General features: G+C 41.5%; 1 protein-coding gene across 2 annotated transcripts in view; it reads left to right on the top strand.

The window, feature by feature from the left end:
* The first annotated feature begins 10,438 nt into the window (after window positions 1–10,438).
* inpp5a (inositol polyphosphate-5-phosphatase A) overlaps window positions 10,439–11,923 on the top strand; it is a 483,620-nt gene continuing 482,135 nt past the window's right edge. For both annotated transcript variants that reach the window (XM_073027526.1, XM_073027527.1), the window contains exon 1: window positions 10,439–10,994. In XM_073027526.1, the coding sequence (XP_072883627.1) occupies window positions 10,920–10,994 (75 nt within the window). In that variant the 5' untranslated portion in view covers window positions 10,439–10,919. The remainder of the gene's footprint in view (window positions 10,995–11,923) is intronic.

The following is an 11,923-nucleotide window of genomic DNA, read 5'->3' as shown; positions in this document are numbered from 1 at the left end:
CTTGCAATCCTTGTCATATAATTTCTTGGGCAATTACTTGCTCTAAAGCTGGTCCATTTGTGACAGGCAAATTCTGTTACAGAAACTTTTCCTTAAGGAGTAATAACAATGACAAATTAGGAATATAAAGCTCCGATAATCTAGCATTTAAATGCTTCGAAATCCTGATGGTTTGATATTTAACTCACTCATTAGTACAGAGTGTGTTATGTGTGTGAGTTACATGTATCGTGTTGTGCACCCATGCTCTGGAGGAACAATATATACTGAACTTGAACTTGTTATCTACACAATATTCTAATTCTAAAAGCCACATGTGTCATTCATAGAGCAAAATGTGTGAAAACATGATTGACACCTATCGTGTACATACCTGCTACTGATGAAAAAATATTAAAACCTATTTTTCCAAGCAAGCTTTCAACTCCCAATAGTTAAAACAAAAAAAAAGCAAGCGGTAAAAATCCAGTACAGTAATTTCTTTTGGCTGACATGGAATGTCACAGAGGAGAATAATTTCCAGTGCCGACTTTAGAAGCTTTTGTCAATGGCCTGTAATATAAATTTGTTAAAAAGAAGGTGGCAATGAATCAATATGGAACATGACTACAGGAATATTTTAGCTACAACCTGATAAAAGCACAATAAAACTCTGATAATCTGGCACCTTCAGGACCCTGATGGTGTTGTACTGGTAGATCATCCAGACAATTGGATCCTAATCTTATTGAAAACCTCAAAACACCATAATCTAACTTTTTTAAAAGTGTGAGTTCAAAGGGAGCAGCAAAGAGAATGCAGTGAGTTTCATTTGGTAAATTTCAGCTTGTCCTGAAACACTCAGATACTCTGGATCCTAGCACAATATTCCCATGTTCCTGTGTTACCAACCCCAACACTAACCCCAGTTGTATACCTTCCCTTCCTCTGGACCTCTTGCTCACACTCTGCACTAATGAATGTGTTAAATATCAAACCGTCAGGATTTCTAAACATTTGAATGCTGGATTATCAGTGTTTAATTATATTTCCATTTTTAACGTCAAAACACAAAATCTTTCACCTGAATTTTGCAGAGTATTATTCCCTTATTAAATTCTCACAGAGAACTGATGCCAATGTTCTCACTTCTTCTAAAACCTCCAATGTCTGCATACATTTCCAAATATGGCAACTACTGCCCTGAGAAAGCATGATTGCCCTTATTTTCCCCCAAGAAGTGTGAGTATTTACTTGATAATTCGGTTGCAGTCTGATTTCTTGGCCAGGAGATGGATGAGATCTTAGTGATGGAACCATATTGTCTCATCTCTGATCTTATAATTTTGAATAAATAACTAGTTGGTTTCTGATAAATAATCTTTGCATAATTATAGAACATTCCTTTCACAGCCTGGTGTGACTATGACCTCATAATGGAATGGAATGACTTGATCAGTTTAGTAAAGATCACTTCAGGTAACCTTGATAAAACAGGTGTGATTGATCTTGGTTTATTCCTCCCCTATAATCTACCACTCTAATCACTCCAATTTTACTTCCAACAAGAAGCTTGTATAATTACTTATAACAACTCTGACCATCAGCTCAGCTGAGAGTGTAGGTTCCCACTTTCTTTCTAGCTTAGCAGTTCAAGTTCTTTGGAGCTCCTAGCTTCTGAACTCATCCTAAGCCCTTCAGACTTATCAAGAGCTTTGACCCAATTCTAAGTAAACTACTGACTGCTGATTTTTCCTTCTGGTCCCCACATCTCTCTGACTGTGTCTCTGTCTCTCTCTCACACACAAGGCATCATCTTCTTCTCCTTTTAAGGAGTAAGTCTGGAGACTCTGTACTTGCCTCTCTTCTTAACCCTATTTCCCTCCACAAAATCCTTGAATATACTTTTGTCTCCCAATTCTTCAGAATTTCCTCCAAATTCTTTGAATACATCTCATCACACAACACTTGCACAGGACTTATTTGAATGTGTCTAAGGCAATCTGTTCCTTCTTGACATACTAGCAGCTGTTGATCACAGCATTCTTCTCCAGTGCCTCTCCACTGACGTCCCTAGAGGATGGAAGCCATTTCCCATTACTGATTCTATTTCCTAGCCATAAACTTTCTAAGCTGCATTCTGAATCTGAATCATTCTTCTGCAACCAATAGCATACAATCCACTAAGATCTCTTATTTACAATTCAATAGCATCAGCCAAAGCTGTCCCTACCTCAGTCAAACCTTAACACATACCCCTGCCACTTCCAGATTAATCTATTCCAAAGCAGTTTTGCTGTTTTCCCTTGTTGTATTCTCAATAAAGGAAAAGCCGACCAAAACTTCTACTGCCCCTGTCCTTACACCCAGTAGGCTGATGCTTCCTGCTCCAAATTTGCTCCCATTCAAACAATAATTTGACTTAAAAATGATCAAACTTGTTTTCAAATTCTTCCTTGGCCGCACTACTACGACCCATCATTATTGCCATCTCCATGTATTGCATTTTCCCTGTAACCTTCTAGGGCACATTCTTATCAATATGTACTCTTCCAGTAGCTACTCAGACACAGTTTGATGCTAAGTTCAGACCTGCCCTCCAGATCACTAGAGACAGAGATACCATCAAGATCAAAAGATGTGAAGAATTGCATCAACACTTGGGCAATGGTTTTCTGCTTCCTTTCATGCATGTCAAAACTGAAAGCAATGTACTACTCTCCTACTGTGACCACTAGAACTATGAAGTTATATATGTCCTTCAGAGACAGAATCAAGTCTACTATTGCTGGCATAGTGTATGCTGAGAATTATGTTTTGCAGCAGCATTATGTAGCAATACAAACTAAAACAAAGAAGCTATAAATTACAGTAAGAAATATATAGAAAATTAAATTATATTAGTAGTGTAAAAAGAAAGACAAAAAGTGAGATAGTGTACGTGGGTTCATTGTCCATTCAGAAATGTGATGGTGGAGAGGAAGAAACTGTTCCTGAAATGTTAGGTGTGTGTCTTCATGTTCCTGTGCCTCCTCCTTGATGGCAAAAATGAGAAGATGGCATGCTCTGGTTGATCAGGGTCCTTAATGATAGATGCTGCCCTTTTGAGGCTTGCCTTTTGAAGATGTCCTCAACACTGGGGAGGCTAGTGCCCATGTTGGAATTGGCTGAGTTTACAAATTTCTGCAGCTTTCTGTAATCCTGTGCACTGGCCCCTCCATACCAGATGGTGATGCAACCAGTTAGAATGCTCCACGTTATTTTGTACACCTTAATCAGGTCCGACACGATCTTCTGCACTCCAAGGAAACAATCCCAGTCAATCCAGTCTCTCCTCACATCTGAAGCACTCAAAGACAGCCAGTATCCTGGTGGATCCTCTCTGGCTATTCATCTGTAAAACCTTGCGAGAGTTTGGTGGCATACCACGTCTCCTCAAACTCCTCTGTCCATGGTGAGCATGAAATACCCTGCTATACTAATCCCATTTACCAGCAATCAGTTTGTAACGCTCAATGCCTTGAAGATTGAAGTGCTCATCTAGGTACTTTGTACCTGTCTCCAGCACTCATTTGAAATCTTTTACCCATTACTATAAACCACTGCCCTCCAGTTGTAGATACCTCTGCAGTGGGGGGGGGGGGGGGGAAGTTACCTACTACCAACACTATCTCTGCTACACATTATTTTGTACACCGTAATCAGGTCTGACATGATCTTCTGCACTCCAAGGAAACAATCCCAGTCAATCCAGTCTCTCCTTGCATCTGAAGCAGTCAAAGACAGCCAGTATCCTGGTGGATCCTCTCTGGCTATTCATTCCAAGCCACCAGGTTCAACATTGAAAACTAGAAATTGATTTGTAACTAAAGCATCTGCATGGCTCAGTCAACATGGAGTAAACTACTATTTATTACTATTTTTTGGTCCCAATTCTAAACTTGATTCTTAAATGCTTCCTTTTTATCTCGATGCTTACTTTAATGTGATGCAAATTGCCATCTGATGTAATTGTACCAACGCTCCATAGCTTCCTTAATGAATTACCTAATTTTATGTTTCATTTTAGCAATTTACACATTATTAGCAGGAATGCATTACATAATTGTAAAGACTACTCAAGATCAAAGTGTGGTGTTTCCAGTGGTGGAGACTTAAATTAAATGCCATGGAGCTAACTTTGCTAGTCAATGGCATTTGCGAGTCCCTGCCCTTTATGGGCTTATGCTATTTTTGACATCTAAAAGTACTTGAGTTAAATTACAACAATATGTAGTACAGAATACACAAATGCAGCCAATGGCTGAAAATCCTTAAATGGTGAGCTTCCAATCTCAAGTGTATAATTTGAGTTATCCCCCATGGTGTAAACAAGGACATGGGCATTGCCGCAGCCTTCTGTCATGTATTTTACAAAGCATAATTAATGACACATGATCTTTCAGTGAACCAACTTCCCTGGGATTGCCAGGAGCAACAGCAGGAGGAACACTGAGAATATTAGATTTGGGAAAAGGATTGATCCATGGGAGCAAGATAGTGTGAAGTGTACAACCTAGATGCTGGTTACAAAGAGATTTTCAAAAGATGCCCACCCTTTCTCCACTGAACATTGGGTGAAAGGTCTTTGAAACTGGAACCCAGAAGTACGTTTTGCTTTGGAAAATCCCGCCATCCATAAAATATTGCAGGTTGCCTGGTCAGTGGTTCTTAAATGGGACCTCTGTAAATCTTTCCTAAAGTGGCCAATACATTTTAAAACCTTTGCCTTTGTGAAAGCGGGAGAAAAGAACTCGTTCTTTTGAAATTTCATAAAAATCCCCATTTGGCTGCAAAAACACCCCACCCTGGGACTGGTTCCTGTTTCTGAGACTCAGCCTATAGGATGGGGTAATTTTCCATTCTTCCATAGGCAGAATTTAGGTTTATTCCAAATCAGGAGATGTTCTGATCCTCTTAAACATTAGTGAATCATTAACCTCAATCCTGTTGCATCTACACAATCTCCAAGTCAAAGGTCATGAGGGTTCATGTTAAAGTCAGGAATGGAGAAAAAAAGTGGCAGATTCACCAGTAATTTTTAACAAATAACTGGGAAAATACTGGAAGAAAGAACAACATCTACCCAATGTTGAAAGAACAGGACAGTGGAATTACTTGGAATTTTATTTTGCAGGCTAGGTACAAGCAGCAGGTTGTGTAATACCAAGACAGTAAATATCTTCAAAGTGGGATTAATGAGTTTAAAAGAAATACATGCAGGTACCGGAAATCTGAAATAAAACAGAAGATGGTGGAAAGTGTCAAAACATCAGCTGGCTTCTAAGGAGAAAATAGGAGAAGTCAAGTAGTAGCTGTGAAGACAAAAGCAAAGGTGATGTTTCATTAAAATATCTGACAGTCGCCTAAATATATTAAGGCTCTTCACTGGAACTGAAGAGATATCAGGGCAAATGATGAAAAGCCTGATAAAAGAAGAGTGTCTTTAAAGAGGAGAGTTAGAGAGGTGGAGGGATTAAGAGAGGGCTGGGCTGAGAATTTTTAAAAATGTTGATTTTGTGAAGTGACTGAATCTAGGTTAGAAGGAAAACTAGAGTTCAAGAATTACAGGGCATTTAAACGTTCGGAGGTACTATAAAGATAGGGGGATATAGGACAATGGAGGGACTTGGAAAAAGGTGTAAGCACTTTTAAATCAAGATGTTGCTTTATTGGAAACCAAGCACTGGGGCTGATATGAGGATGGGTTGTGTGTGGATTAGGAATGTGGGCAACCATATTAGGATGTCCTCAAGCTTACAAAGGATGGTCAAAGAAGGTCATACAGAATCTTGCAGATATAGCCTAGTCATGAGGTAATAAGGTGTGGATGTTGATTTCAGTTGGGCCAAAGGTAAACATCAGAGTCAAGTAAAAGATTGAGAAAGGTGGTAAGAGTAAATAAATGGTTAGGTGGTCTGGACATTATTAGGGGTTAGATATGATATCAAGGCTTAATTCCAAACAGATTCTGGGTGAAGTTCGTTGCTGGAATACTTCGTCATGTTTCTCAATTAAATGTAAAATACAGAAGGACTGGAAAGTCTGAAATAAAAACGGATGCTATTGAGACCAAGGCCAAGCAGTAACTATGAAGTGAGAAACAATTAGTTTTCCATTTGGTGACCTTTCATTTGATAGGAACATGGTAAATATAAAACTAATTATGAGGTGCAAACAAAAAAGCGGCGAGAGAGAACAAAGATGAGATCTATGACTGGGTCAAAGGCATGGACAGTGAAACACCAGGGAGAAGGGCAAGATGTCTTCAGGGAATCAAAGTGGCCATATCGTAAAAAAAATAATGTCTGTTATTCATTCACGGGACATGGCTGTTGCTGACCAGGCCATGATCTATGATCTGGCACTTTCAGATTGTGAGGTGGATGCAGGGAAATTGTTTCATTGTTTGGACCAGCATAGAATAGATATGACACTTGGGGGTAGGGGTTGTAGAGTGAATTGCATGGCAGGTGCAGAGCAGAGGGTCTCCTCACCATTGGGTCTGAACCAGGAGGGTAAAATTCCCCTTCTGATGGTATCACATGACCCATGGCTCTGCACTAGGAGGGATTTTGGGGTGGGTATCAATAACATGTGCATACAAGTTGAACTGTGGTTTTGGATGATGTTGCTTAGAAGTGGCATACGGGGTGAAGGCCAAGGATAGAACTTTGAAGATGCAACAAGTAATGGAATGGGTACAGGAAGACAAGTTGTCACAGGTGATTCTCTGATTTGGTATAGTCATGAACATATTACTTAGAATCAGAGCTGGCTCCTAAAACCTGATTCAGCTAGCCTGATTGTAACCCAGATTCCGCAGTCCCTTGTACCTGCGGTAACCTTTCATCCCTTTGTGAAAGTTAGATTGAGTAAATATCGATCTGTTTACCTCTGCCTTAAAAGTACTCAATGACTTGGCTTTCACCACTCTGAAGAAGAGAATTCCAAACATTTTGACTCCCTGAGAGCAAAAATATTCTCTCATTTGTTTTTACAGGCGTTCATTTTTGATATGTTTTCCCCCAATAGGAAGCATTCTCTCCACACCCATCCAATCAAGACCTCTCATGAGTTTACACAGTTTTTCATGCTTCAAAATTCTGGATAATTGAGAATTAGCTTGTCTGGGCATTCCTCATAAGAAAACCATCAATTCCAAAGATTCAAATACATTTATCTTATAAGCATGTATGTAGTATTCAACCCTGAGATTCATCTTCCCACAGATATCCATGAAATAAAAGAAGACTATGGAACCTGTATAAAGAAAAATATCAACTCCCCACCCACGTGCAAATGGCAAAAAAACAGTATATAAAACACCAACCCACAAAGTTAATGGAAGAGTCCAGGCATATTCAGTTCAATCTGCGCTGTGTTGTTGATTATCTGCAGGTTGCCCCATCAAAATTGCCATAAATATCAACAAGAAAAGGAATGACCAGAAACCAGAAACACATCATAACATGAACTACCGAGTCCAATCCACAAAGCATATCAATTAAATTTTGCCCCAGACCTAGGCCTCCAACAACATCCTCCAGCAGCGTCAAGTGAGAGGGGGAGGGAGATCATTCAAATGCAAGGACCTTCCTCCGGAAGCAGTGAGCAAAGAGGGAGAGAGAAAGAGATGTCACATGCAGATTCCTTCCTCCAGTAGCAGTGAATATTATTTTAGTAAATCTTCTCTGAATTGTTTCCAGTATAGCACCATTCTTTCTTAAACACAAAGATAACTACTATACACAGTAGTCTAGAGTATTCTCACCACTGTCCTACAGTGCTGATGTATAACCTCCTTACCTTGTGTTCAACTCACCAAAGTAATAACAGTAAAACTCTGTTAACTTTCCCCAATTAATTTCAGTACTTGTATCCGAGCCTTTTTTAAGTGATGCTCTAAGATCATTGGATCCTTTGCACCTCAGAGGATTGAAGACTCTCATAATCTAGATTATACACTCGGTGGCCATTTTATTCAGTAACCCCTGTACTTAATAAAGTAGCCACAGAGTGTATGTTCATGGTCTTCTGCTGCTGAAGCCCATACACTTCATGGTTTGACATTTTGTGCATTCAGAGATTCTCTTCTGCATAATTTGTGGTTATTTGAGTTATTGTTGTTTTCCTGTCAGCTTGAAACAGTCTGGCTATTCTGCTCTGATCTCTCTCATTAACAAGGTGTTTTCATTCCTAACTGTGATATTCACCCAAAACAGCCACCCGATGTTTTGTTTCTCGCACGATTCTCTGTAAACTCTAGACACTGTTTTGTGTGGAAATCCCAGGAAATCAGCAGTTTCTGAGATACTCAAACCATCCCATCTGGCACCAACAATAATTCCACAGTCAATGTCACTTAGACCACATTTCTTCCCCAATCTGATGTTTGGTCTGAACAACGCCTCTTGACCAATTCTGCGTGCTTTTTGTGCATTGAGTTGCTGCTAAATGATTGGCTGCATGCATTAACGAGCAGGTGTATATGTATCTAATAAAATGGCCAGAGTATATATGTCATTTTCCCGCCAATGGAACCAGGGTTTGCAATTCCATATAACTGAATGCTAATTGGTGGCAATGAACGAGGCTGATGTGATTAACCATGATGCTGGCTACATACAAGTAGATACAGATGAGGAAGATTAGATGCGGTTGTTCAGTTCTTATGTAATCCCCTGGAACTAGGATGATTTACTTCACTTTCAGCTAAGAGATAGCTGATGGATTCAATGTGAGTTCTGTAGGCTCTGCCACGGGTAGGACAGAAGATGCTCAATGGGTGTAAAGGAAGTATGTGAGGTATTCGATTCCTTTCACCATTTTTATTGGGCTTCTTCATGCTTCTGATGAAACTATCTGCAATTGTAATGCCTTCTCTGATGTCTCTACTCCATTTAGATCAGTCACAGGCCAGAGACTCTCAAGTTGGTAAGGGAGGCTACACATTTTCAAATGGACTTTGAGAATATCCTTGAAGCTTTTTTCCTTTGTTCTCCAGTAATCCCTTGTTGTGACTGAACTTGGACTAGAGTACCTACCGTACCTTGGGAGGTTATTGAAGGGCGTTTGAGCGAAGTGGTTGGCCCACTGGAGCCAATTAGAGCCTTAAAACTGAGAATATTGACTTGGGGGAGAAGATTGACTTTAACTTGTTCAGCCTGCCAATCGATATGGAGGATTTTGTAAAGACAGAGTTTGTGCTACCTCTCCAGCATTTTGACATAGTGGTTAGCCCATGTCGCTGAGGTATAAGGAATGGTGTTTGTTCGACCATGAGTTACAGCAGATCTGTGAAAATTCTTTCCCTTAGACGGTCAAAGGCTGACCTGGTGCACTGATATCATGGTGTATTTCTTCATTAATGTTTGAGGTGATTCATGTTTTCCAGAATCTTTTCACCAGTTACTTGATGACAATGCAAGTTGTGATTCTAACCAATGGATACATCAGTGAAGGCAGCAAGTCTGTGATGCTGCTCCAACCTACTTTGCAAATTTTGTCTCGGTGGCTTCCTACACATACAACGATTTGCTGCTGGAGTGGAATTAATCTTTAATTTCCATTGTCTCCAATCAAGGACCAAGTGAAGTACATTCTCAAGTCACTGAGTTAACACTGAGCTCTGAATGATCTCTGAAGTTGTAACAGTGGGCTTTTCACAAAACATCTGCAAACCATGGCTCTTGTATTAGATTGTCACACCACTTATTAATGAATTTGCTAAAAAAAAAACCACTTCAACACCCACAAGAAGGTGAAAACCTGATCAAAAAAATTCAAAGCAGCGGTGCCAATATGTTAAAGTACAAACAAGAGAAAATCTGCAGATGCTGGAAATGTTAAATTAGAACATGTTCAGGGATTTTAGAGATATGAGGCAGATTAGAAATGGATCAGTTGTTTGCAAAAAGTAAGGAGTAATTTTGAGAAGAGAAGGGATTGCAGATAGGAAGATGAAGGGATTATAAAATTTGCCTTTGCTGATTACCATGCCAGTCGCATAGGAAAATCCGGACTGAATCTTGCTGCAATTTGAGGCTTTTGCATCTTTCCCAACCTCAGAGCGTCCCAGAGCGTTTTAGAGCCCTCGAAATACTTCTCCAAGTGCAATCGGTGATGTCATGTCGAGAGTCAAATACCACATCGACTAAACTGAGGTTGAATTCACGGTGCAGAAATTAGAATAAACATAGATCACTTGCCATCATCTTATTTCTTGCTTTACTTTTTTCACGGTCTTGCATCAGTTTTAAATCCCGTCCCCGTCCCACCCCCCGACCCGACCCGACCCGGTTTATGCTTCCTTTTAGCGGAGCGGCTTGTAGATGGGCCCCACTGACAACTGAGACAGCGCCCTTTTAAGAGCGAGATCGTTTTCATCTGGTAACTGACGTCAAGACAGTTTAGAAAAAAAAATTCATGCCTTACGAGTCAATTTCACGCAATGTTTCCTGGGCGACAGATTGCCCGAAAAAAAGAGCCGAGGCAAAGATCGCGGAGAGAGTGAAATGTTTGGAAACAGAGCGATCGAAGGCTTGTGTTGAGAGGCGGCGGGGAGGGAAGGCGAAGAAAGTTTCTAGTTGTTGGCGAGAGGCTGAGAATGAGCGAAGGCAGCGGCGAGCACTGAGCAGAGCCCCTGGGGCAGCGAGAGCTGGAGCCGGAGACACACAGCCAGAGAGAGAGAGAGAGAGAGAGAGAGAGAGAGAGAGAGAGAGCGATAGAGAAGAGAGAGAGAGAGAGAGAGAGAGAAAGAGAGAGCGGCGCTGCGAATGAATGAAGGCGCAGTGATCACGGCGTGAGCACGGGATATAAACAGTGCGGGGGAGCAGCCTGAGCGACTCTGACAGCCCCTTCTGCTGACAAGAAACAAGGTGTGCTCACACCCGCAGATTATGGCGGTGAAAACGCCTGCACAGGGCACCGGAGTCTTGCTGATAACAGCCAATGTTGGATCCTTGTTTGAAGATGTAAGTCTACCTCTTGTTTTTAAACAGTATGGGCTGAGTTGGGGGAGGTTAGGCGCTGAGTTTGCGTGTGTGTGGTGTGGGAGGGGGTGTTGGTGGAGATGGTCTGTTTCTTCTCTCTGTACTCTTTTGATCATAGTATTTAAGCAGGCCTGGGGTTTCGCACGCTGGTGGGATTCCTCTCATACTCGCCCCCTCTCTCAGTCTTCAGGAATGAGCAGCCGGAGCTGCGGGTTTGCAGCCTGAGTTGTCCGCTCCCCGTTCCCCCACCGGCGCCGGCTGCAGGGTCTCAGCCCGACCGTGGTGCAGCCGGAGCTGGGATCGCCACCCAGCAGCAACTCGGGCTTGCCAGGTCTGTTGTCAGTAGGATGCGCACTTTCAGATCGGGCACTGGACGGAGAGAAACGGTCCCGTTGCTACCCTGTGACAGTCCGAAATGTGTTGCCGGAGTGGTGACGGGTGCAGAGTAGTTTGTCTGCTCGTTGTCAAAGGAACTCTCTCCGAGGGGCATTACATGAGCCGAGCAGCTGAGTGTGACAGACTGGATTGAACCCTTCCCTCCCCCGCAAATAAGCTGACAGAAAGGGGAGATGTTGTTCTGTGTGTGAAACTGTAATTCATCTCACTCCCTTTGTCCTTTCACCAACAGTGGCGCGTAGTTTGTACCGAGGCGCTTGAGGTATCGTGTGTATATCAACAATTCAGATGTTTTAGAGTTAATGTAGTCCCCAGATTCTCCTCACTAACTCAGATCTGAAACGTAATTCCGACTGTTAAACTGGCTTGACACCTTGACACGGGATTCAATTCCGGAGCTCTGCGTTTTTGGTTCTCAACAGTAACGACGCTCATGTGTGGAATGTGAATGCAAAGTCAGTTTTGAGAAGTTGGCCGAGCTTGGCATGGGTTAAAACTATTTGTCACAAAGTAAA

The sequence above is a fragment of the Hemitrygon akajei genome, chromosome 23 (genome assembly GCF_048418815.1).
Source record: "Hemitrygon akajei chromosome 23, sHemAka1.3, whole genome shotgun sequence".
NCBI classification, from domain to species: domain Eukaryota; kingdom Metazoa; phylum Chordata; class Chondrichthyes; order Myliobatiformes; family Dasyatidae; genus Hemitrygon; species Hemitrygon akajei.
This window is presented reverse-complemented; position numbering and strand designations above follow the sequence as displayed.